We start from the raw sequence: 23,914 nt of genomic DNA, 5'->3' as shown, positions 1-23,914 counted from the left end.
ACTTCAGGTAGCCACAACTATCCCCTCTCAGCTCTCCCAAACAGCCACAGTGAGGGGGAGACCTGGAGCCTTTTGGCCTCCATGGCAGTGGGCAGCTGGCCCTGGCACTGCCATTCCTGCAGCTTTGCCCACCGACATGCTGCAGCACAGCCAGGGTGCTCAGCCCCCCTTGCAGATTCCCATATGCCCCCCAATCCCAAACATCACCTAAGACAGCAGCAGCCCCTGCTGAGCCCCGGGAGATGAGGCAGCATCGGGGCAAGGATGCAGCTGCAAGGGAGAGGAGCTCCAAGCCCTTGGATCCAGAGGAGCCACGGGTCAGCTGGGAGCGTCCCCTCTCCGGGGGCACGGCGCTGCGGCCCCTGCTTCCCCCGTTCCCCCGGCACAGGCGCGGCTCCACGGGCAGTTTCAGCGCTTTATTGTCTGGCGGTGCTGCTGCAGCACCCCCTGGCCTCCCGCGGCCGCAGGGGGAGCCGCTCCCTGTCCCCAGCGTGGCACCGCAGTGTCCCTGGAGCTGGAGGCTGCAGGAGCCGCAGCAGGCCGAGAACTGGCACTTAAGGAATCCTGGCTGGGGCTGCACGCTGCTCCTGTGCCGGGCACGGGGAGGGCGCGGGGCCGGGCATGGCTGTGGTCCGGTGCTCGGGGCTGGCTCGCTCCACCTCGGGCGTCTCAAAAACGCTTCAAAAACGCCTCCGATGCTGGGCTGTCACCAGGTGCTCGCAGCTTCGTTTCTCTTAGAAAGAAACCAAAGGCAACCTTTTCTTCCCTTTTATGAGCTGTTCTCGATTTTGGCCAGAAATTGCTGTGCCCACCAATCCTCCAGGTCGATGGGAACGAAGTCTGAGAAAGAGGGGAGGGAGAGAGGGGAATAGCTGGAGCAGGAGCAGAGCTCTGGGTGCCCCTTCCAAACCCCAGAAAAAATAACCATGGAATCACAGAATATCCTCAGCTGGAAGGGATCCACAGGAATCACCCAGCCCAGCTCCTGGCCCTGCCCAGACACCCCAACAATCTCACCCTGGGCATCCCTGGCAGCGCTGTCCAAGCACTCCTGGAACTCTGGCAGCCCTGGGGCTGTGCCCATTCCCTGGGGAGCCTGGGCAGTGCCAGCACCCTCTGGGGCAAGAACCTTTCCTGATCTCCAATCTAATGACACCCCCAGGTCTCCTCCACCCCTGTGCCGTGTCCCCAAAAGGCCAGACCGGATCTACAGGGACATTCTCTTCCTTGGGGAGCTCTCAGCTGCTGTGAGAGCGCAAAGGCTGCTGACTCCAGGTGCCACCAGACAACACTTGTCCCCGAGCCCAATTGGTCCTGCTGGCCCCAGGAGACGCAGGTTCCCACAGGCAGCTCCTCTCTTTCCAGCATGATGCTGAACCCCTTGGTGGCAGGAGAGGGCCTGAATCCCAGAGGAGTCATCAACACAGTGGGATGCAGGGGATGCAGTGGGACATCCCCACCCCAGTGCCTGGGGACAGCTGTGCCCCCAGCACCCCCAGAGTGACCTCAGCACCAGCAGGACAGACCCATCCAGCCCCTCTGGCACATCCAGCCCTGGAATCCTCCTCCTCCTTCCACTACAGCCCCGTTCAGCTGCAGGCTGAGCCCACAGCCCCTCCCTGCACCCCAAAGGGCCACACCCACTGCCACTCACTTTTGAGTCCGGGGTTGGGGGTTTTCTCCACGTACTGCACGGGGCCGCAGGCGCTGTCCCCGCTCCGGCTGCTGTCCAGCTGCTGCTCTACCTGCTGCCAGGCTGGGGAGGGAACGAGGCCGGGTGGGTTTGGGACCCAGGGCAGGGGGCTGCGGGGCAGGAGCGGGAGGCGGAGCAAAGCAGGGAAGTGCCCAGGCTGGGGACTCCCAGGTGCTGGGGAGGGGCTCCACGTGCTCCAGCTCCCCTGGCTGCTGCCCCAGGGACCCTGTGCCCTCACCTTCATAGACAAAGCGGACGTTCTCCTCGTGGGCCAGCGTGTAACATTCTTCAGGGGCTGAGATCTGCTGCAGCAGCAGTGGGGGCCTCTTGCCATTCACTCTGTTGAAGACGAGTTTCTGTGCTGGGCTGTGGAGGGAGGGAAGCAAGGGGGAGGTGAGGGCACAGGCAGCTCTGCCCACCCCAGCAAGAACTGGGGCGGTTCAGGTGTCCTGAACTGTGTTCCCACAGTGCACACACTCACCCACAGCTGCAGCCACCCTGCCTGTCCCCAAGGACTGCGATGGAAAGGGACCCAGGCCCAGGGACAGGGGATGCTGACACAGGAGGGGTGCAAGGGAGCCTCCCTGGGGAAAAGCCCCAGCTGCCCATCTCCTACCCATCCTCCAATCTGGTACCAAGTGTAGTCCCTAAGATAAAGAATCTGCCACCAAAAGTGCAGGAATATCAGGAAATGGAAGTGAAATTCAGTCAGGTACTGGACAGGGGATGTGCCATCCTCTGCAGATCAAACACCCAGGTACACAGGAACAGCTCTGGCCCCAGCATGGAGCACACATGGTGTCCCAGGACTGGGATGTTACACTCTGAAAAGTGGGAGCAGGTCAGGCTTCCTAAGAGCTGGGATCCCCTCTGGTGAGGGGCACTTCAACCACTCCCTGCCCGGATGCAGCAACACCCACCAGAGCTAAAGGCAAGACTTGGGATGAGACTGGGAGCACATTCAATGCAAACTCCAGCATTTTGGTTTTTCTGCCCAGCTCTAGGGCAGGACACGCTTGCAACAGCCACGTTCCTCGCAGGGCAAAGTCTAAGGGGCCCTAGGAGTGGGACTGGGAGGAGGCAGCTCCTGCAGATCTGCAGGCAGGGGCTGGGGAGGGCAGCGACTCTCAAGCCCCCACAGCCTGGGGCAGGGAGGAGGGCAAGTGTGGAGAAGCCACTCCAGTGAATTCCAGGGGTCCTGGGAAGGAGAGGACCTGGGGGGTAAGGGGGAGCTCATTTCTTGGAGCTGGAGAGGACGTGCAGAACCAGTGGGGTCCCACTACCCTGTCTGGGTGTGCTGTGACTCCAGGCCTCCAGTCGGGAAAGGGTCTCTGTAGGGATCCCATCCACACCTCCCAGCCCCTGGAATACCCCCAGCACCCTGCCAACAGCTCCGGGTACTGCTGCGGGACACTGGAACTCATCACAAAGTGTCACCCCGGCTTTCGGGGCACAGGGGAGCGCCGGCTCCGCGTGGGCTCCGCGGGCCCCGGGGGTGCGCGGCGCGGCCAAGGCGGGCGGGACCGGCGCTGGCCCCGCCGCCCGCTTCGTGCAATCGGGGCCGCCGGCGGAGGGGCTGGACCAGCCCGGCCCCGGCTCTGCCCGCACCGGGACCCCCCCGCGCCGCCTCCTTGGCGTGACCCCGCCGGTCCCACCGCCCGCGGGTTTGGGGACGGCCGTGGGCAGGAGGGGGGGCGGCCACCCCGGCGTGTCCCCGGCGCGGGGCGGCCACGGCTCAGGGCACCGAGCCCAGGCGTGCCCGGAGCTCCGCGGGACGCGCGAGCACCGCCGAGACCCCCGGGCCGAGCGGCACCGAGCGGAGCCCCCGGGCCCCCGTCCCGCGTCCGGCCCGGCCGTCCCGCTCCCGTTCCCTTCAAGGTCAGGCCCGGCCGCCCCGCGCCGCTCCCCGCCAAGGTCACCGGCGCTCACCTGGCCGGGGGCCACAGGCCGGGCTGCGCTCGCCCCCGGTACTCGCCCAGCTTGCTGCTCTCCACCGCCTGCTGCGTGGGACCTGCGGGGAGCGCGGGGCGTCAGCGCGGCCGGGCGGGACGGAGCCCCCGCGGCCCCGGCCCCGCGCCCCCCGGTACCTGTGCGCCGCTGCGTGGCGAGCTTGCTGGGGCCCCGCGTCAGCGTGTACATGGTGCGGGCCCCGGCCCACGGCCCCGCCGCCCTCTCGAGTGCCGCAGGTGCCCCTCGCCGGGGCCTTAAGCAGGCAGGGCCGGGCCCCCCCGGCTCCGACACGCCCCCGCGCTTAAAGGGGAACGCGCAGGGAGCGAGGGGGACGCGAAGACGGCGCCCAGAGCCCGGGGGGAGCGGGGGACACCCGCGGGACGGGTCGGAGGGGACACAGATCGGTGGGAGGCGTGCGGGGACACGCGCGACACGTGTGTGCTGTGCAAGAGACGTGTCTGCGTTGTGGGGACACACAGGGGACGCGCACGGGATACATCCATACTCGTGTGGATTTACGGGGACACACAGGATGCAGGAACAAGCAGGGCACATGCTGCGAGCACATGTGGGGACTTCCATGGGACACAGAGGGGACGTGCGGGAGACTCGCACAGGACCCACGGAACGCGCAGAAGGGACATTGGACCGTGCGGGGCTGAAGTAGGGGAGAGGGCACAGCAGGCACGTGGGACACAAGATGGCACAGGCGCGCAGGGGACGCGGGAGTCACGGCAAACTCGGCGGGGACCCGCACGGGGACATTCGGGACACGGGACACTGGAGCCCCGGCACATACAGGGGACAGATAGGGGTCATTCCTGGGACACAAAGGACCCGAGCAGGGAAAAGTGAAGGGGTGCAGAGGCAGGGGCTGAGGTACCACCGCCACGGGGACAGCGCAGGGAGCCGGGTGGGCAGCCGCGTCCCCGCCAGCACGGTGATCTTTGGAGCGGGAGGTTCCGCCAAGGTGTCCCCACGTGGCAGGAGGTGCAGACCCAGGACACGACCCCGAGCTGGTCCCCCGCCACCCCACAGTGTCCACCGGCCGCCCCCGTGGCTGGCTACAGCACCCAGAGTTTTGGGGAGAGGTCGTGTGACAAACACACTGGGGTCCCCGGGAAGCTCCGGGGGCTGCAGAGCCACCCCACGAGGGTGACCTTTGCCTTTCCGCCACGTTGCCCCGGTAGTGGCTGGAGAGGGAGGGGTGTAGGAGGGTACCTCCCATAAAAGCCCAACATCGCCTGGCCCTTGGTGGGTGCCGGGCACGCGTGGGGCCTGTGCGGGTGTACATCCACTGCTGCCACCCCCAACCCTGTTACTGTGCCTAAATACACCCCTGACCCACGGGATGCCACCAGTGGCTGTCACCCGCCTTGTAACGTGCTGGGGGCTGTGCCTCAGTTTCCCCCAGATCTGCCCGGGGTTTCAAAGCGTCTGTTGGCGCATCCCTGAGCCTTTCTATGCTGGGGAGGGCTGAACCCCTAATCCCTGTGCTCCAGATGGATCCCTCCGCACCTCCATCACCACTGACAGCTGCCGCGGAAGAGGGGGGTGGTTCCCCCCCCGGCCCCGTTTCCCTGGGGTGTCCGCGCAGAGCCTCACTTTGTCCCTTTTGGGGGGTGCCGGTGCTGGGGGAACGGTCGGGCCGGGGCCGGGGGTCCCCGCGGGGGCGGCGGGACCGAGGGGCAGCGGCGCAGGAGCGCTCCCGGCCGCGCCGCTGGTGTAGTGGTATCATGCAAGATTCCCATTCTTGCGACCCGGGTTCGATTCCCGGGCGGCGCAGTTACTTTTTGTCTTGCTCGATGTCGCCATAGGACACGAAACACGCCAGCACCGCTGCTCTGAGGGCGAAGAAAAGGGCGAGTTTATTTTCTGACTCCAACATTCACAGTTTTCCAAAAATGACAGTGAATTGGACGGTGACTGTACCACCTCTCCAACGACACCGGACAAACCAACAGCCCATCAAATTTCCCCTCCTCCATAAAAGAATGCAAAACAATAAGTTATTTACAGAAAGCGTGTGTGAAAGTTTGCTACAAGAATGTAAGCATCAGAAGGCTTAGAAAATCTCAACAACTCAGGGCGCCGCTGCGCCTTTCCCCTCCCCTCCCGCGTTGCTCCTCCCGCGGCGCGGGGCGGTGCCGCGGCCGCGCTTCCCTCCCGGCCCGGCCATGCAGGTCCCGGCGGCGGCGGAGCGGAACAAGGGCCCGATCCTGGCGGTGCTGCGGGAGTGCGCGGGGCCGGGCGCGCTGCGGGTGCTGGAGGTGGCCGCGGGCTCGGGGCTCCACGCCGCGCACTTCGCGCGGGCGCTGCCGCAGCTGCGCTGGCAGCCCTCGGACATCGACCCGCGGGCGCTGCGCAGGTGAGCGGGGCCGGGGGTCCCGGGGGAACGGGGGAGCCCGCGGCACTCCGGGGGCACCGCCTGCGGCCCCTCCCTCGGGCCATGCACCGCGGCCTCGGTTCCCTGCTCCCCGTTTTGGTTTTTCTTTATTTATTTTATTCCGTTTGGGGATTTGGGGAAAACCCCAATATCTAATTCTCCTGAAGGCCTGGCTCTCCTGCTTAGTGCTTTGCTCCCTCCAGGAAAACCCCAATATCCAGCTCTTAGAATAACTGGATACATATTTTTTTCCCAGAAAAGACCCACTCAACAGTGGGCTCAGGCTCCACATTATTTTATTTTTTCAGGAAAAACCCCAATAGCCAACTCTCCAGCAGCTCAAGCTCCCCTGCTCAGTACTGTACTCTTTCCAGGGAAACCCCAATATCCTGCTCTCAGATGAGATTAATGTGTATTTTTTTCACAGCAAAGACCCCCTTGGACAGTCCAGGCTCTCTGGCTTGACGCTTTATTTTTTCCCGGCCAACCACAATATTCAGCTCTTGCCCAGCCCAGGCTCCCCAGGTCAACACTCACTATATTTTTTTCAATAGATCCCCAATATCCAACTCCCAAACAACCCATGCTCCCCGCTCAGGACTTTATTTTTTCCCAGAAAACCCCCAAAATCCAGCTTTCCACTGTAGAAAAAAAAAAAAAAAAGCCTGTTGGGGAGATGCTGGAACCAGCCCCTGTCCTGGAGGAGTTTTGTGCTGCCCACCCAGCAGCACCCACCACCCTGGGTAAAAATAATCTCCAGGCTGGGAGGCTGCAGGAGCTGAGACCTCGGTGGTGAATGTGCCAGAAAGGGTGGAAATAACACCAAAATCAGGAGGTGCTGGTGCAGTGGTGCCAAGGGGGTTCCCCACAAGGGGAGAGGGCTCCAAACTTGGCGAGGTTGGGCCCTGGGGCCTGTGCTGGTTGTCCAGGTGCTTCCAGTTCTCCGTGTGGCAGCTGGAAGCAGAGGGCTGGGTTAGGACCCCCAGGCTGTGCTGGACTCACATCCCTGTGGGTGTTCTCCTCTCCTGAGGGTCCGTGCAGGGCTCTGTCCCTGCCTGCAGCGGCTGCAGGGGCACCCGGCCGGCCTTGAGCTGGGCTCGGTGCCCACAGCATCGCTGCCTACGTGGAGGCCTCAGGGCTGCCCAACCTGCTGCCCCCCATCCTGCTGGACGTGTCCCAGGGCTGGGAGACCTGGGGGGGCACCCAGCCCGCCAGCCTGGACCTGCTGGTCAGCATCAACATGATGCACATCTCAGAGCTGCGCTGCACCGAGGTGAGCGCCCTCCCCAGCCCCTGTCCCTGCTCAGGGGGGGCTCCCGGGGGTGTCCCCGGCCCCCTGACCTGTCCCCACCTCTCTCGTCCCCCAGGGCCTGTTCAGGGGTGCCGGGGTGCTGCTGAAGCCTGGAGGTGTGCTCTTCACCTATGGGGTGGGTCCCCTGTCCTGGTGCAGGAGCATCCTGGGGGCTGCAGGGTGCCAGAGCAGATACTGGGGGGCAGCTCTGCTCATGGCTTAGGGAGGGAGCTGGGAAATGCAGGGGCTTGGCTTTTGGGGGGTCTCTGCCTTTTGGGGCACATGCTGAGCACTGAAAGGGGCAGTTTTGGAGGAGGCAGGTCCTGTCCTCCCTCACCTTATCCAAAGCAGGGTCTGGGGTGCCTGCAGAGGGTGACAGGACTCACAGTGGGTGACAGCACTCCTTGAGGGCCATGTCTCTTCCCACTTGGCTTCTGTGCTTGGTGGGGGCAGCAGCCCGTGGCAGGGGACTGGGGGGCACAGGGGGGTTCCTGCCTGCAGCTCCAGCCGTGTCCCACAGCCCTACGCCGTGGACGGCCACATCAGCCCCCAGAGCAACGTGGACTTTGATCGCAGCCTGAGGCAGAGGTAGGAGGGGGCTGGGAGCTCCTGGGGCCCATCCTGTCCTCTGTGTCCCACCCCTGCAGCTGCAGGAAGCTCCCTCCCAGCGTGGTCCTTCGAGATAAGCCAGGCCTGAGGGCAGCCCCCAGCCGGCGGTTCTGCTCTGGGTGTCCCGGGTGTGACCCCCGGCTCCTCCCGCAGCAATCCCGCCTGGGGGCTGCGGGACACGGCAATGCTGCGGGAGCTGGCCGAGGCCAACGGGCTGAGCCTGGAGAGGATGGTACGTGCTGGGCCCGGGGCTGAGCCTGGAGAGGATGGTCAGGATGGCGCTGGGCCCGGGGCTGCCCGTGCTGCTGGGCACCTCTGAGCCCGGCTCTGTGCTTCCAGGTGGACATGCCGGCCAACAACAAGAGCCTGATCTTCCGCAAGCTGTAACCAGCCCTGCCGGCACTGCCAGCGCCTCCCGGCACTGCTGTCCCCACTGCTGCCTCCTGCAGGGTGTCACTGTCCCGCCGTGGCTGCCACTGGGGCTGGGGACAGCAGTGATGGGGCAGAGCCGCACTCACCCAGCTGGGGCTGGCTTGGCTGGGCAGGGTCCATCTGCCCTGGTGCCTTTGGGGCTCCCTTTGCAGTGGGGTGCCCCAGCCTGGGCCGCAGGACCCAGCACAGCTGCCACGGGGGGGCACAGGTGTGGGGGGGGACAACACCCCTGGGCATGGGGGAGACTCCTTGCTCCATTTCCTCGGAGGATGCTGTGCCAATGGTGTCTCCCTTCCCCCTTTCCTCAGGATTGTGCTGTTGTCCCCCCAATAAACTCTGTGCTTTGCCCCCCACACCCCAGCAGCTCCCTGATGTTTTCAGCACAAACACTGGGGGTGGGGGTGTCCCCAGTTCCAACTCCAGCACCAATGAAGGGTCAGGTCCAGCACCCAGGGGTGTTACACTGGGCCCAGAGGCTTTGGTGAAGTGGGAAGATTTTATGGGTCGGGTGTTCCCAGCAGGTCTCCCACCCCTCTGCAGCCCAACCCAGTTCTCCATTGCTTCTGGACAGGCTGGGGTAGGGGTCACACGGTGGGGGAACATGCAGCAGATAAATTACAACGGAGGTGGGAGCTGGTCTGGGGCTCAGCACGGGATGGGGGGGGGAACTACCTGGCAGTGGTAACCTCTAGACACAGGCACTGCTACGGGGGCTCCCTCAGGCTGCCCCCTCATGCTGTGTCTGCAGCTCCCCCTGCCAGCACACCCTGACTCTCCCCTAGTCCTGGAAGCGGTTCAGGAGGTCGCAGGTTTTCTTCTCCATCAGCTCATAGATCTTCTTCACCCGTTTGTCATTGGCGGCCCGGACGTAGCTGCTGGGGTCCAGTGTGGCCATTCCGTCGTGCACCTCGCCCATGATGATCAGGGGCCCGTCCTCCGCCGTCATGTTGGGGCAGGGGCAGCTCCAGTCCATGTCGGTCAGGGTCACCTCCAGGTACTTGATGTTGAAGAACTTGAGGCCCATCTTCTCATCCTTGAGGACGTCCTCGAGGGCGAAGCGGGCTATGCCGGAGTCCTGGTCCTCCACGATCTCCATGAGCCGCCCCACGATGGCGAAGTCGCTGCGGCAGAGGCTCAGCACCATCTTGCTCTTCAGGCGGCAGGCCTTGCACTGCAGGCTCTTGGGGAAGGGGCACACGTCCTCGCAGGTCTCCTTGCTCTCAAAGTTGTTGGTGTTGCCCTCGCAGCCGCCGTAGACGAAGGAGTGGCACTGCTTCAGCAGGTGGTTGTACGCCCAGCGCGGCTCCCAGTTCTGGCAGGGCCCCTGCACCATGGGCAGGAGGCAGGTGGGGCGGGCGCTGCCCAGGCAGGCGGCTCGGCACTCCTCGTACGTCTCGAAGTGGTTCCTGTTGGCCCCGCAGCCGCCGTAGCGGAAGGTCAGGCAGGAGCCCTGCTTGGCATCGAAATGCCAGCGCACCTCCGTGGGCTCGCAGCGCCGCCGGTCCGGCTCCTTCAGGCACTCGGCGCTGGGGAAGGGCTGGGGGCTGCCGCTCCGCGGGGTCCCCCCCGGCTCCCGCCGGAGCACCGACAGCGGGAAGTCGGCGCGGAGCAGCCCGGCGGCGTTGCGGGCCGTGCAGGTGTAGATGCCGGCGTCCTCGTAGCGGGCGTTGTAGATGACCAGCTGGCCGATGTTGGTGACCACCACGTTGCCGTACATCTGGTCCGGCCGCATGATGAAGTTCTCCTCCCGCTCGCTCTGCTTCTCCCAGGTGATGTCGGGCTGCGGGCGGCCGCTCACGTCGCAGCGGAAGCTGACGGTGCCGCCGGCGCGCACCGACTGGTGGAAGGGGTTGGTGTAGAGCGCGGGCGGCACCGGCAGCTCGGGGCCCGCGCCCGGCGTGGGGCGCGCCGTGGTCTCCTGCGGCACGGGGCTGGTGTCGGGCCAGGTGAAGATGTGCTTGCAGGGCACGGTGGTGAGGCGGGTGCCGCGCAGACACGCCTCGGCGTCCATGTAGCACTTGTTGTAGTAGGTGAGGCCGTCGGAGGCGCAAGTGAAGTTGGGCTCCTTCTCGCAGCGGTCCTTGCACTTGCACACGGGCTGCCCGTCCCAGATGTCGCAGTCGGAGCCCTGCTGCGCGCACACGAAGCTCTCGCAGGACGCTGCGGGCGCCAGCGCCAGCGCCGGGACGCTGCCGTCGGCAAAGCGAGCGGCCACGCAGCTCCGCAGCCCACACACGTTGGTGCAGCATTTCTCAAAGTCTTCACAGTCCTGCCCGGGGAGGGAGAAGAGATTGGGGGGGACGTGGAGGTCACCGCTGTGCTGGGGCTGTGGGTGCTGTTCCCACCCCTGTGGGACTTTGGGGTGGGCAGGTGTCCCCCGCGCAGCCCCGTGCATTTTCAGCATTTTCAGCTGGGCTCCGGCCAGAGCCAGAGCTCCCCGGCACAGCTATCCCAGCCCCAGCCCACCCTCAGCACCCCCAGGATGTTTTGGGGTGCACCGCAGTGATGATGATGGTCCCTTCTCCTCACAGCAGAGAGCAACTTGCCCTTCTCAGCTTTTGCTGGCCGAGGCAAGGCAGGACCAACAGATGAATTGTGAAGGAGTCTCCCCTCGGGGTTCAGACAGCCCTGACCGGGGTGGGATTACCCCTGCTCAGCCTGGTGGAGCCAGGGCTCTCTGGAATGGACAGCCCGGTCCGTGGGTGGGCTCCGGCCCCCAGGGGAAATTTGGGAGACGATTCTGTTCTCGGGCTGATGGGGTCCGTGTCCCAGCACACCCATTCCCTTCATCCCAGCCAGCCCTTTGACAGGGTGGAAGCATCCTGGGGGTGCACAAGGAGGGTGTTCTGACCATGGGACACGGTCTGAGGGGGTGACACGAGGGGGCAACAAGCAGTTTCTCTGCCTGTGGACAACAGGGGAGCCCAGCAGACAGGAGGGGCTTAGGGGGCAAAGCTGCAGCAGGGCTGCAGAGCCCGTTGCTCTCAAACAACTGAACCGGCTGTGCCACCCAGCACAGGACCCACACCACACCCCAAAGCATCTCCTTCGGCTGCCTGGGGATGCCCCCCAAACCCCGTTACCGCCCGCAGCCCCCTCGCTCACCTGGTCGGCCTGGCACTCCCGCTCGCAGGTGCTCTGGGCATCCACCCACAGGTTGGGGTTCAGCTGGTTGGGGCACACGCCCAGGTGCCGCATCCTGCCCGGCTGCAGGCTGAGCCCGGCCGCCGCCGCCAGCACGGGCAGGAGCAGCGCGATGCGCAGCGGGCCCCGCTGCCGGCCCGCCCGCTGCCCCCGGGCCCCGCGGCCGCCTCTGCCCCGAGGAGCCATCGCGGCCGCCCCGCGCCGCCGGCCTGGCTCGCTGGCGAGGGCTCGGGGGAAATCACATTCAGGACGGACGGGATGAGGGAGAAGGCGGGCGGGGGGACAAAGAGTAGGAGGAGAGGACCAAACCTCTGTCCTTCAGCACACCCGGCGCCCGCCGGAGCACCGGCGATGCCGCCCGCCGCCTCCATCCATCGCGGTCGGCTCTCGGGACGCGGCGGCAGTGGCGGGCGGCTCTCGGGGCTCAGTCCATCCCCGGCACGGCCAGCGGGGCGAGTGGGGTGGAAGGGGAGGACGGGAAGGTTGTAATCTGAATCCCCTCCCTTCCCACTGATGTTTCTGGGTGTTTGGAATGGGAAAGGCGCTGACCTCAGCCTCTAACCCCGGCGAGCCCGGCGATCCCTGGGCAAACACGGGGGGAGATCAAAGGCAGAATGCAGAAAGTCTCCAAAGAGGGAGAGTGAAAGGGGGGGCGGGGGGGCGCGCACAGAAACCCGCCCGGCCCACGGAGCCGAATTCCTGCAGGATGAGAAAACAGCCGGAGCCTGCGGTCCCCTCGGACGGGGCGGCCGGCGGGAGGGACGCGGAGCCCACGGCGGGACCCGGCGGGCCCGGGCGCCCTCACCCCGCACCGCATCTCGGGCACCACCGGCCCCGCAGCCGAAGGTGCCGGGAGCGGGACAGCGGCACGGATCCATCCCGGCTTTCCAGCCCGCATCCCACCCGTGCCGTGCTGCGGGCACAGCACCGTGTCTGGCCTGGCGGGGTGGGTGCCCACCCAGGCCCCCCGGAGGGGCTCCCAGCCCTCCCTCCCCGGTGATTTACAGCCAGGATGTTTCCTGAGCCACACCAGACCCCGGCACGTTGTGCTGGGGCTCAACCAGCACGTCCCGCACCAGCCCAGAGCTGGCAGGAGCCGGCCCCGGCTCCCAGGCCAGATCCCCCTAATCCCCGATGGAGACTGACCTGCAGCAGGAACATTTAATGGCATTTTGGGAGCATTAACTCTTCCGGCTCTGGTGAGAGCCTCAGCCCTGAGGGGGGTTTGCAGCCCCTGTGAAACAGCAAAGCCGAGGGCGTTTTGCCCCGGGGAGCAGCTCAGCACCTCCGTTCTCCCCTCTTGGGGAGCACGTGGTGGACAGGACAAAAAAACCGGTGGGAGCCCTTTCCTTTTTTTGTTGGGGTTTTGTTTTGTGGTGGGGGTGACCCAACCCACCTCCACTCCAGAGCTGCTTTCACGTGGAATGGTTTGGTGCTCCCCCAGTCTGTGGCTCCTTGGGGAAGCCCTTTCACCCCAGACCCGGTGATTCGGGGGACCCTCAGCACCCCCACGCTGGTGTGAGCAGGGTGCACCACAATGCTCTGGCACAGTGACCTCCAGCCAGCAGCACTGACAGTGCTGTGACCACCTGTGCCACCCGTGCCACCAGCACACAGCACTGCTGCTGCCTCGGGGCTGCCCATGGTGATCCTGGGGCTCTCTGGGACCCAAACCCCAAAGCACAGCCAGGTCTGTCACCAGCTGGCCGTGGCCATGCATGGAGGGCTGCAGCGTGTCCATGGCTGTGCCCTGAATCCCATTCCACAGCCAAGGTGGCTCCCAAGGGTCCACCCAGCTGCAGATGCTGATGGAGGGTTACCCTGCCCTGGGACACTCAGGGGAGGCTGATGTTCTGCAACCAGGGAATTGCATCAGGCCAGCCCAGGCAGGAGCTGCCAGGGCCTGTACCCTGCATGCCCTGGCAGCCTGAAAGCCCCAGACTGACCCAGCTGGCCCCAGGCACTCCCTGATCCACAAACCCACAAATTCCAGCTGGGAAGGAACATGGCAGATGCACAGCACCTTGGTCCCAGAGGCACAGGGCCACTTTGGGGTGTCCCAGGGTCCTTCCAGGGGAACTGGTGCAGGAGGGAAAGGGGAACAAGACCTGGAGCCCAACTTCTGCCCATAGCCATGTCTGAGCTCTGTGTGGTCACAACATAATGCCAGTGCCAGGCTCTGGGTTGGTTCTTGTCCCACTGCTCCTTTCCACAGCCAGAGGAGCAGTGCCAGAGGATGGCACGTGTCACACTGGAGCCTAAGGTGCCTCATGCCTGTGCTCCCAAGATCAGAAGCTGCAAGGACAAGCCAGGAACCTTCACCTCAGTGGTGCAAGGCTGGATGGAAGAATGGCAGCTGCTGCATGGCTGGAAAAGCAGCTCCCAACAACTGGAAATCCTCACCCACACCTTGGGACCCTGACCCAGCCTCTTTTAGTGCTTCTTCAGCTGAAGGTGAACGACAAAGCAACTCTTCCCACCCTGACCAAGCCCACAGAAATTCCACCATCTCAACAGTTCCCAGATGTTCACCTCCATGTGTCCAGGCACCAACTGCACCCTAGAACAGGGATTTTTTTTGGGTCACTTTCAAAGATCCTAGACACAGATGAGGATTTTATGGTTCATCTTCTCCCTCCAAGACAAGGAACTGGCCCAGCACTGTGTCCTGGAGGGAAGGGTGCCGTGCTACCTATCCCTGCTCCCAGAACCCAGCAGGCTCCTGCCCCTCCAATGCACCCGTGGGCAGCTGCACCCTCATTTTCAAGCATCTTGCAGTTGTATGAAGGTCACCACCTCTTCCCAGCCTATGTGGGACAGTGGGACCAACCCAAGAAACCTCTCATCAGAAAGGTGAGTGCGGAGAAACACACTCAGTGACCAAAGCCCTGAATCATGCCAGAGCAACCTGCTCCCTCCTTTCTCCGAGGAGCAGAGAGCCTTGAAGCTCTCCCAGCCTTCCCACCCGGCTCAGGCTGTGCAGTGTTTTCCTGCCCGGCTCTTCCCAGGCACAGCTGCGGCCCCGCAGCCCCCGCTGCTCCGCCCTAATGGGCTCCGGCTGTCCCGACCGCACCTGAAACCACACACAGCCTTTGTTTCGGCCCTGGGAGAGGGAACAGACACTTCCAGAACCCCCTGAAGAAAAAGAGGAAAAAAAAGGCCTGTGTGACTCTTCCCTGACCAGGCTTTCACCTTAGCTCCAGGGTTTTCCAGGCTGCAGACACGATCTCATTTCCCCCTGCCCCCTCCCAGCCCCAGCAATTACTACTTAAGCTGTTAAAACAAGCGTGGCCAGTCTGGTACGAAGTGGAAAATCTGATCCTAGGGAAGTGAGAAGGCAAGGGAAAAGGGAGGTCAAGGGGAGGTGGGCTGGGAGAAGGGGATCAGACAAGAAGTCTCCCTCCACCCCAGGATCAAATCCCCTTTCTCTGGGGCTCCTGGTGCCTCCAAAGGCCACTCTGGTGTGACACTGGTGCTCCGAGCTCCCTGCAGCATCCTCTCCCTGTCAGTCCCATTTGTCCCAGGATGGCTTCCAGCTTGCTCCAGTCTGGGCTGCCACAGCACTCGCTGCTCCCTCAGGATCACCCAGACCCAGAGGAGGGATTTAAGGTTTGACTGTACTTGTCCTGCCCTGTGGAGCAAGGACTGGGCACAACTCCTGGCAAACTGCTGGAGAGTGTGGCTTCCTGCAGCCACCTACGGGACCAGCCCTGTTGGAGATGGGTTTGTGTTTCCTTAGGGCTCCACTACCCCAAATCAGTGTTCTGTGAGAATCAGGAACAGATTTCTGTAGATTTCTGCAGATTTCTGCATCTACAGAACAGGAATCATGGCTCCCCAGAAAATGTAATTCAAGTTATTTTGTGGATGACCTGGAAATGGGAATATACACCTGTAACACAAACAGTCCCAAATCCCCATGCATGGGCAAAACCACCACCTTTTTCCCTTCAGCCTCTTTCCAGCCCACACAAAAATGAATACTTCTCCTTTCAACTGGTAGTTCAAAACAAACAAAAAGACTTTAATTTATACAAAACAAAACCATGTAGAATCAGTTAAACAACACTGACTGTACAAAGGAATAAAAAAATAAAAGGATAGTCCAAAAAAACCCAACTCAGGAATGGTACAAGTGTTGGAGAGCAGCTACAGACTAGTGTTGACATCAGATGCAAGAATCTTTTCCTTTTAAATTAAAAAATAAAAAAAGTTTGTTGCTGGGCAATCACTCCAGGGAAATCTTCCATCCCCACTCCAGACAGGATCTGTGAGACTTCACAGGGTGACAAAACCTAAACCAACCACAGGGAAACAGCGTGGAGAGGTGGCACACGTGGCACAGCCAAACCAAAGCAGAGGTACAGCGAGTTTTGAGCCATGCAGCAGCTTGGTGATTCCAGGGAGGATCCCTTTCTCCCTCTGTGTCCCGCACACCGGCCGGGCTGGGGCTGATCCCGGAGGAGCCGCCCTTGGCGGTGCCGGTCACCTGTTGGCCGTATATCCCTGTGCTGCTGAGCCAGCGATTGTCTTCTGCTGCCTGTTAAGTGATGGGAAACAGGTGCCAGCCATCCAGACAGGTTCTCCAAATCCCCCGGCCTTCGTGCCACCGGGACAGCCCGGCCGCGGCTTTGCTCTCGAGCCAAAGCATCCCTTCAAAGGATTCCTCTCCCCCTCCACCTGCCTGGGGTTTAATTCTGTCCTCGCTCACTTGAGCTGGGTGATAAAGCACGAGAGAGCTGAGCCAAGAGACCTGCCCATGCTGGGCTCTGCAGGGAGGGGAGGGGGCTCTGGCACCCCCTAGGTCGGCTTGGGAGGGAGGGAAGCGGTGTCCCCACGGGGGGATTGTCCCTCCTGTCCCTCCTGTCCCTCCTGTCCCTGCTGCCTGGACACAGCGGGTCTGTCGGCCACGCCGGAGCTGCGGCGGCTTCATCCTGCCCACACAGTGCCCCAGGCTGCCTGGAAAGGGGGAGCAGAGCAAGCTGATCCCAGGAGGAGATGGCAGCACTGTGTACTTCACTTACTACCACCCTACTCACAGTCTACACACCCTGGCCACCTATGAGAACCTGCCACCAAAGCCCAGCCCCACTGCCAGGCTCCCTTAGCTTTTGGGATAAGGGCTGGGTGCTATTTCTCAGTTTGCAGGTGAATTTCCAGCACAGGTCAGCTGTGGAACAAAGCCAGAGAGGCAGGTGCACTTGCTCGACAGAAGATCCATCCCAAGCTATTCCCCCTCCAAGATCCAGGAGCCATGCCATGGAGCAAAGCAGTTTGCTCTCCCAGTCTCCTGGGACTGCTCCAAGAGCCAGGTGATTTTGCCACTGAGGGACCTGGAGATGGCCATTTCCTCATGCCAACCTTCCACCTTCCCAGTCCCTGCTCCTTCATGCTCCAGTGGGAAAAGCCACTTCTGTCCTTTCCCACTTTCATCCAGGAGGAGCCACAGCAGCACGAGCTCAGGCAGCATCTTTGGGAAAGCAAAGCAGCCAGGATCAAGGAGCTGTCACATGTGGTGCTGTCATGGATAGAGGGCACTAGAAGCGATGGATGAGACTTTGCAACAATAAGGGACAAAAATTCAGCATTTTTCCCCTGCTTTAGGCACAATGCTTCCACCCCCTGCTCCCAAATCCCCGATGAGAAAGCACAAAGTGAGCAAGGCCTCAGTCTGACCCCAGAGCTGCCTCTTCCTCCTGCCTGCCAAAGCACTCCAACCCCCCAGGACCCTGGCCTCGCTGCTCTGCTTCACCAAGCACTGCCACCCCACCCTGCCTTCAGCACTCACAGGTTCTAGTGAATGGTAGGAGTAGAGCAGCTTGGGGCATGTTCCATGCCAATCATCCTTTCCTTCTGCACATGTAGTATTTAAAAGCACCAGCACGAGCCCAGAGGTGAGGGAAAGTCTCTTAAAGCATTTATGTGTTTTCATTGGAAAATCCTCCACTTGTCCCCTTTGCTGACACTGGGAAAGTCAATCCAGTGCTTGTATTTACATGGCTGCATAAAATTTTCCCTGACTGCTTCTTAAAAAAACCCTTAAAAAACAAGTGATATTTATATATATGTATAATATTTACATAAATAAGTGAAGGCAGCAAACGGAGTGCTGCCTTCGCCTTTCCAATTGGCCAACTCTTGCCTTGTTTTTTGTTTTTTTTGGCAACAGCAGGTTAACATCCTGGTGAAAACTGTCATTAGTCCCCTGTCCCTGCTTCTTTTTGTCTACATCCAATAACCACTATTGCACCAGCAATCTGTTCAGGAGGCCAAGAGTTAAAGTTGCAGCACAGACTCTCCTTGCCTACTCCCTTAAGCCTCTCAATCTTCCATTAAATCCATTGCTCCATTGAGACTGGATGAGCTTTTTTTCCCCTTCCCCCCTCCCTAACCCGGCAGCTGCTGAATTTTCCACCCCAGGCCAAGAGGCAAAGCCCAAAGCATTCTTGGAGGGTCACTTGGCAGATCCTCTCCCCGCCAGCGCTGCGGGATCCAGCCGGCACCATGCTTCTTCCTATGCCAAGCCAAAACGTGAGCACATTCCTAACGCTCGTGCGTGCCATTGGAAAAGCAACCGTGGCCCATCTGCAAGGATCCAGCGGAGGAGGGTTCAGTGTGCAAACAGCTGTACACGGGCGGGCGGGCGGGCGCGGGTCCGACACAAGCTCGGGGTGCCCATCCTGCTAAGAGATCTTGCAGTTGTTGCGCGAGCAGTTCTGTGGGGGGCTCTGGGGCGGCCGGATGGATTTGGATCTCTTCAAGCTGTTCCCTTTGCTGCTGCTGCCGCCCCCGCTGCTGGCCAGGGAATAGGAGCGGCCGTGCATCATCACGGCGTTCATGCCGTTGGCCATGGAGAAGGATTTCAGGTGGCTCTTGATGGTGACGGGCAAGGGCAGCTTGTCAATGAGGTGCACCGGGGTGCAGGACACGATGGCTCGGCAGCACAGGTCCTGTAAGCTGAACACTGCGGGGACAAAGGATCACACGGTCAAGGGCCAGGAGAGCTCCTGGGCTGCCCTTCCCCACAACCATTCCTTACGCTGCACAGCTCCAGCTCCTCAGGGAGTTATGTCAGTAATGACTGCACAGGAGTGGGAGCAGGGAGCAGGGTGTTTAGGACAAAAGCTTGGGAAATCAAGGTGAGCTTTGCTGTTGGAGGTTGGTGCTTTGCCAGACACCAGCTTTGGTGTGAACACAGGGTTAGGCACTGCCAGCCCTGCTCTCAGCACCCGGGGCTGGCAGAGCCTGGCTCACATTCCTGACAGACACTTGGCTTCTCAACCCATCCTCTGGCAACCAGGGCATGCCTGGGAAAGAGGCAACAGGGTCAGCAAGTCCTGGAACAGGACAGTGTCAGCTGGGATCTGCTGAACCCCAGGGCGCATAGACCCCAGCAAGCCAGAGCACTCAGAACATCACTCTGCCCGTCGGGTTTCCCAGCATCCCCCAGCTCAGCCGGCACCCTGTGAGCCTGCCTGCCTCGGGAAGTCCCTCTCCCTGCCGGGGAATCCCCAGCCAGGGGCCACACGAGGGCACTCGTTATCCTCCTGCCTGCCAAAGCCACGCTGCCATTCCCGAGCAGGCCGATCCCCACTCCCTGCTAGGGAGCTCCCGTTCATGGAATCACAGAACCATTTCGGTTAGAAAAGCCTTCTAAGACCATTCAGTTCAACCATTCCCCCAGCACTGCCAATGCCTCCACTAACCCGTGTCCCCAAGTGCCACATCTGCATTGTTTTTGAACACCTCCAGGGATGGTGACTCCACCACTGCCCTGGACAGCCTGTTTAAGTGCCTGACTACCCTTTTTGTGAGGAAATTTCCCTTAATGTCTAATCTAAATCTCCTCTGGCACAGTTTGAGGCCATTTCCTTTTGCCCTTTCCATTCCCAAGGAGGCACTCTGCAGTCTCAAATTCTCTGGAAAAGATGCAGGAAAGGTCTGTGCATTCAGCCCATCCCTGCCCACCATCCCTGTGACCTGCAGACCATGGCACAGCAGCCAGGTTGGGGACAGGAGCCCAGGCAGAAAATTTGGTGACTGGGGCTGGCAAAGAGGATTTTCTCATCCTGCTGAGCAGGGCCTGAAGGTCCATATGAGAGCAGGACACCCCACAAACACAGATCTGCTGCTGCTCAGACTGCAGTGGGACACACTGCTATCTCCAGCCAGGAATAATGTGGGAAGTGAGATTATTCTGCTTCAAACTCAACAGGCTGAGACATAACATGGAATCTGCTTGTGGTTTCCCTCCTTGTGGCACACATGCCTGGATATATGGAATAACCCAGCCCACTGCTGCATGCTGACAGCAGGGATGAGATTTAGTCCCTTTCAGCTCCTTGGGCACACTGCTTCCATCCAAAACAAAGACAGGCTCAGGCAAGGGAAAGGAGTGAGGTGCTTACACTTGGATTTATCCCACACAAATGTTTGATTGAAGTACTTTCAATGTGGGAGCTTATTTGCCCTCAGCCTCATGCAGAGTAGGTGGAAAGGCAGAGGATGCCCCAGAGCACTGCAGCTCCCAGACACGCTGAGCTGCCCTCTGGAGCTGCCCATCCCTACACCAGCACAGGCAGCTCCTGGCTCAGCTTCAGCTTGCCTGGCCTGAGGGATTCCCCCATGTGTGGAGGGTGCAGCTCCCACAGCTCCCAGCCAGGCAGCCCCAGGGCCCCCCCAAGCTCCCTCGTGCCCACTGACCTCGGTTGGGTCTCCAGATCTTCTCCATGCCGTGGCGCATGAGGACGATGCGGGACAGCTCCGTGAAGGACTCGATGACGTTGAAGTTGCACAGGGGGCTCACCTCGAAGAAGGTCATGCAGTTCTTCTCGGCGTAGGCGCGCGCCTGCTCCGTGGGCACCTGCCGCTTGAAGGCCAGGTGCAGCCTGTTCCCCACCAGGATCCGGGGCACTCCTGGGGCGTGCTGCAGCAAGGAAAGGGGTGAGGAAGTCATGGCTACACCCAGCGTTTGCTGAGCTGCAGCAGCAGTGAGGGGAAAATAAACAGAAGCTGCCCTGTGGCTGAGGGACTGCCCAGCAGCACCTCTCTGTGGTGGGGACAACTCATTTGTCACCTCCTATTTCTGAGGGAACTTTCCCAGTCCATTCATTTCTAAGAGAACTTTCCTGTCTTTTCTTGACCATTCCTGAGCCATCTCCCTACTACTCCAGATTTACAAAGAGATGGAGGGCAGACATTTATTGCTTTGCTCCACTTATGACTGCACTGCCATCGTGTCCCCTCCACAGCAGAGCTGTCCCCATGTCAGGTAACACCTTGGGTGATCCCTCCCCATGTCTCTGCTGTGGATCATTGCAGGTGCTCCTCCATTCACTCACCTCATCTATTTCCTTTATCCATCGGTCTATCCCATCAAAGGACCAGCGATTAGTGATGTCGTACACCAAGAGAATTCCCTGGTGGAAGACAATCAGAAGCAGTCAGGAAGTTCCATAGCAGGCAAAATAAAAGGGGCAGGACAACCCTGACAGACCCTCACATGCAGAAACCAAGAAGCAAAGGGACAGAACATTGCTCCAGCCACAACATTTGTGTGCTGATAGTGCAAAAATTGAGACAACAGGGCTGTGCTAATGCAGTCCCAGGTCAGTAGGGAACATTTTAATCCTGTTTTGGCTCTGGTATCTGCCAAATAATTTCCAAAGCTGCAGTCTCTACACAGGAGGAGGAACTGCCTTGGTGGCTGTACTGGAGGAGCACAACACACCTTTCTCCTGTCACAACTCTGATACAAACTTGCTGAGGCACAAACACACCTTTTTTTCTATCCCCTTACTGACAGCTGCAGTCAGTGGGGAGGTGGCAGCAGGACAGGAAGGAATTTTCAAGCACATCCCTCTTCACCAGAACCTGTGTCACTGTGAGTCCTTTGCTGACAAGGAGGAAGATGAATAATGCTGATAAGCACCACAGTATCTCCACAGACTGAGCTCTCAGGACTGGGATCCATCCTGACTTCACTGAAGGTGTTTCTCACTGTCACTGCCACACTGGCAGAGAGCAGGCCAGAGGTACCTACAGCATCCTCACGTTGACATCCACTGTCCCTGAACACCTCATCCATGACTTGCTTCCCAGACACCTCCTGAGGTGCAGCACGTGGTGCTGGCAGCAGCACAGGCACGACTCAAGGCAGGAAAGACAAGGGACAGCTCTGAGGAGTCTCCATCTCACCCCAAGGAGGCTGGCAGGACCCAGGAGCATGGGCAGACTGTTGGCCATCACTCAGGTCCACAGCATCTCCCAGCAAATGAGCTTCTCTTGAATCTGAGTATTTCTGAGGACAGACACAAGGAAAGTAGGCTGTGCCTGGCCCTGCAGGCACACAAGTCAGGAGCTGCTGCTTGGCACCAGTTGGGCACAGACAGCATTTATAGAATTGTCCTCAGCAGAGCCTTTCTGCAACCCTCCCATTATTTTTCTGACTTCTTGTCACTCTTCTTTGCAATAAAGGACATTCCAAGTGACAACAGGCACTCCAAGCTGACTTGGCAGAATCACAGTACAAGATGCCTGGAATGGGAACTAGGGAGGAGGAGATGATGCTGTGCTGAGAGAGGAGGAACCCAGCTGGGAAGGCAGTGCTGGATGAAAGGGAACCCAGCAGCAGCAAGGCTAAGGGCAAACCAAAGCAGACCATTGAGCACCAGGCTCTGCAGAATCAGCCTTCCCTGAACCAGGGGCATCCTCCAGGAACAGCCATCCCCTATAGCAAAGCCCCAGCATAGGCAGAGATCTTAAACTGGCAAAGGAAGGCGTCAGCTTTCAGCCCAGTCCTCTCTATGGACTGAGCACAGGGAAGGAGAGAGCTGAGACACTCCCAGCATCAGCCCTGGATGAGTCAGGGACCTGGAGCAGCCTCCTGTACCTTTGCTTACTGAAATGAAAGGTGTGCTACACAGATGGGAAGCACAAGCTACCCAGTCCTCCCAAACCCCAGCTGTACAGTCCCTGCTGCTGCCAGCCCCTGTGCTGACCTGAGAGCAGCCTGTGCAGAAGCTCTGTGGATGATATACCTCTAATTTACAAAAAACCCCCCATTAACATGAAATGTGAAGCACACAGGAATGATAAACTGGCATCTGGGCCACAAAGGCACCTGAATGCTCATGATGAAGTCACATCTGGAGCTGACACTAGCACTGCTCCCCCCTCATGGAGCAGCAGCCGCTCCCGGAACGCTCTGGGTGTGCCTCGACCTTGTCTGCCTTTCCCTCAGCTCCTCTGAAATAAGCAGCTCTCAAAGCCTGAACAATTTTATAATTTTATAACAATTCAGATGCTTCCTTGCAGAATAATTCTGATTCTTGAGCTGCACCCCCAACCTCCCTGCCCACTGCTTCCAGCCCAGGCAGTCCCTCTCCAGGTGAAGTTTGTTTTTTCTGTCCTCACTGGCCCTCCAGCATCTCCACATCTGCACTTGTACCCCCACAGAAAGGCTCAAATGCACAAAAATAGAAGGGCAGAGGGCACAAAAGCCAAGCCAGATGGGTTGGCTTGGTGTTTGACAGTCCAACACAAAGAGCAAGCCATTCAAAGTCTGGGTTTGAGGCTGTTCTGTAGGACCTGAAGTGAGTTTACATAACGGCAGAAATATCTGTGGGGTGGGGGGGAAGCATCTTCAGTTTCCTTCAAGGAAAGTCTGGAGCTCCTACCTAGAGTCTGAAATTTTTTGTAGCCCCATTTCTAGGACAGTCCAGAAACTTCATAATCAAAAGAAATGGAGTTTTTTTTTTTTTGTTTTGGAGGACAAAAGGATCAGTTTCTCCAAGATTTAGAGAGGAAAAGTAAGAAGGAAGTAATGATTTTCTGTAATTAAAAAATGCCACAAAACCAAAGATACTGCTTCTCAAGGACCCAATCTGGAAATACCTACTAGCAGGATACATCACATTTTAATTGCATATAAAAAAAAAAAAAAAAGAAGACTCTGTGCTTTCTTTTAATTTTCCCTCTATTTGTTTTGATTTCCAGCTTCCACGGCTGTGTGTGAGAATTAATGACAGTCAGGAAAAAACAAAGCAAAGGGTTTGATGAGCCCCTTCCAACACAAATGGCCAGCAAGATAAATAAAGTCTACTTGCTTCATTTCTGGATGGACAAGTTCCTTCAGCCAAGAAAAACAGACCCAAGACCTAGTTTGTGACGATTATTTCTGCCAGGAATATGCCTGAGGAGGAGAGAGTTTTTAAACTTGCTGGCAGCTTCTGCCTGGATCTTCTTTGAATAGGAATAAGGATAAAACTTGAGCAAAAACACACCCCTACTTTCTCAGCAGGGTGGAAGGTCAAGACCATGATTTCTACATGTAAAACATGATCCTTTGTCTGCCAGCTGAGCCCCCAAGCCACACCAGGGCTCCAATATCCACATTTAGAGCCTCCAT

At 59.9% G+C, this 23,914-nt stretch overlaps 4 protein-coding genes and 1 non-coding gene across 7 annotated transcripts in view; 2 read left to right on the top strand and 3 right to left on the bottom strand.

The window, feature by feature from the left end:
• Positions 1 to 401: 401 nt before the first annotated feature.
• On the bottom strand, positions 402 to 3,867 carry MCRIP2 (MAPK regulated corepressor interacting protein 2). The gene is made up of 5 exons (XM_063171328.1): positions 3,781 to 3,867; positions 3,623 to 3,704; positions 1,932 to 2,059; positions 1,655 to 1,756; positions 402 to 840 (listed from the first exon to the last, which is right to left on the bottom strand). Exons 1-5 carry the CDS (start codon positions 3,830 to 3,832, stop codon positions 770 to 772), a joined length of 435 nt encoding a protein of 144 aa, XP_063027398.1. The 5' UTR covers positions 3,833 to 3,867; the 3' UTR covers positions 402 to 769.
• A 1,490-nt stretch (positions 3,868 to 5,357) lies between these two features.
• Positions 5,358 to 5,428, top strand: TRNAG-CCC (transfer RNA glycine (anticodon CCC)). The gene has a single exon. It is a non-coding gene; the product is annotated as a tRNA-Gly (tRNA).
• A 392-nt stretch (positions 5,429 to 5,820) lies between these two features.
• On the top strand, positions 5,821 to 8,452 carry METTL26 (methyltransferase like 26). Of its 3 annotated transcripts, XM_063171323.1 has the most exons (6): positions 5,821 to 6,011; positions 7,140 to 7,302; positions 7,397 to 7,456; positions 7,841 to 7,908; positions 8,083 to 8,161; positions 8,269 to 8,452. In XM_063171323.1, exons 1-6 carry the CDS (start codon positions 5,821 to 5,823, stop codon positions 8,314 to 8,316), a joined length of 609 nt encoding a protein of 202 aa, XP_063027393.1. In that variant the 3' UTR covers positions 8,317 to 8,452. The 3 variants fall into 3 exon arrangements, with proteins under 3 accessions (XP_063027393.1, XP_063027394.1, XP_063027395.1); XM_063171324.1 differs by lacking the exon at positions 7,397 to 7,456; XM_063171325.1 differs by lacking the exon at positions 8,083 to 8,161.
• A 112-nt stretch (positions 8,453 to 8,564) lies between these two features.
• Positions 8,565 to 11,691, bottom strand: WFIKKN1 (WAP, follistatin/kazal, immunoglobulin, kunitz and netrin domain containing 1). The gene is made up of 2 exons (XM_063171321.1): positions 11,467 to 11,691; positions 8,565 to 10,630 (listed from the first exon to the last, which is right to left on the bottom strand). The coding sequence occupies exons 1-2, from the start codon at positions 11,689 to 11,691 to the stop codon at positions 9,140 to 9,142; spliced, it is 1,716 nt and encodes a 571-aa protein (XP_063027391.1). The 3' UTR covers positions 8,565 to 9,139.
• A 3,817-nt stretch (positions 11,692 to 15,508) lies between these two features.
• The window catches only part of RAB40C (RAB40C, member RAS oncogene family), a 35,520-nt gene continuing 27,114 nt past the window's right edge, over positions 15,509 to 23,914 (bottom strand). Inside the window, exons 4-6 of the mRNA XM_063171320.1 lie at positions 20,847 to 20,924; positions 20,209 to 20,431; positions 15,509 to 18,469 (exon numbers count right to left, since the gene is read on the bottom strand). Coding sequence (XP_063027390.1) covers positions 18,189 to 18,469; positions 20,209 to 20,431; positions 20,847 to 20,924 — 582 coding nt within the window. The 3' untranslated portion in view covers positions 15,509 to 18,188. The remainder of the gene's footprint in view (positions 18,470 to 20,208; positions 20,432 to 20,846; positions 20,925 to 23,914) is intronic.

Source organism: Melospiza melodia, chromosome 18 (genome assembly GCF_035770615.1).
Source record: "Melospiza melodia melodia isolate bMelMel2 chromosome 18, bMelMel2.pri, whole genome shotgun sequence".
Classification (NCBI taxonomy): Eukaryota; Metazoa; Chordata; class Aves; order Passeriformes; family Passerellidae; genus Melospiza; species Melospiza melodia.
Note: the sequence above shows the minus strand (reverse complement) of the source record. Positions and strands in the feature narration are given on the sequence as shown.

Coding starts and splice junctions, on each gene's coding strand:
- WFIKKN1 (XM_063171321.1), bottom strand. CDS start 11,691: ATGGCTCCTCGGGGCAGAGGCGGCCGCGGGGCCCGGGGGCAGCGGGCG. Junction 10,631..11,466: donor GGGAGTGCCAGGCCGACCAG/GTGAGCGAGGGG, acceptor CTCCCCGGGCAG/GACTGTGAAGACTTTGAGAA.
- METTL26 (XM_063171323.1), top strand. CDS start 5,821: ATGCAGGTCCCGGCGGCGGCGGAGCGGAACAAGGGCCCGATCCTGGCG. Junction 7,457..7,840: donor GTGTGCTCTTCACCTATGGG/GTGGGTCCCCTG, acceptor CGTGTCCCACAG/CCCTACGCCGTGGACGGCCA. Junction 8,162..8,268: donor GGCTGAGCCTGGAGAGGATG/GTACGTGCTGGG, acceptor CTGTGCTTCCAG/GTGGACATGCCGGCCAACAA.
- MCRIP2 (XM_063171328.1), bottom strand. CDS start 3,832: ATGTACACGCTGACGCGGGGCCCCAGCAAGCTCGCCACGCAGCGGCGC. Junction 3,705..3,780: donor CGCCACGCAGCGGCGCACAG/GTACCGGGGGGC, acceptor CGCTCCCCGCAG/GTCCCACGCAGCAGGCGGTG. Junction 1,757..1,931: donor CGTCCGCTTTGTCTATGAAG/GTGAGGGCACAG, acceptor TTCCCTCCCCAG/CCTGGCAGCAGGTAGAGCAG.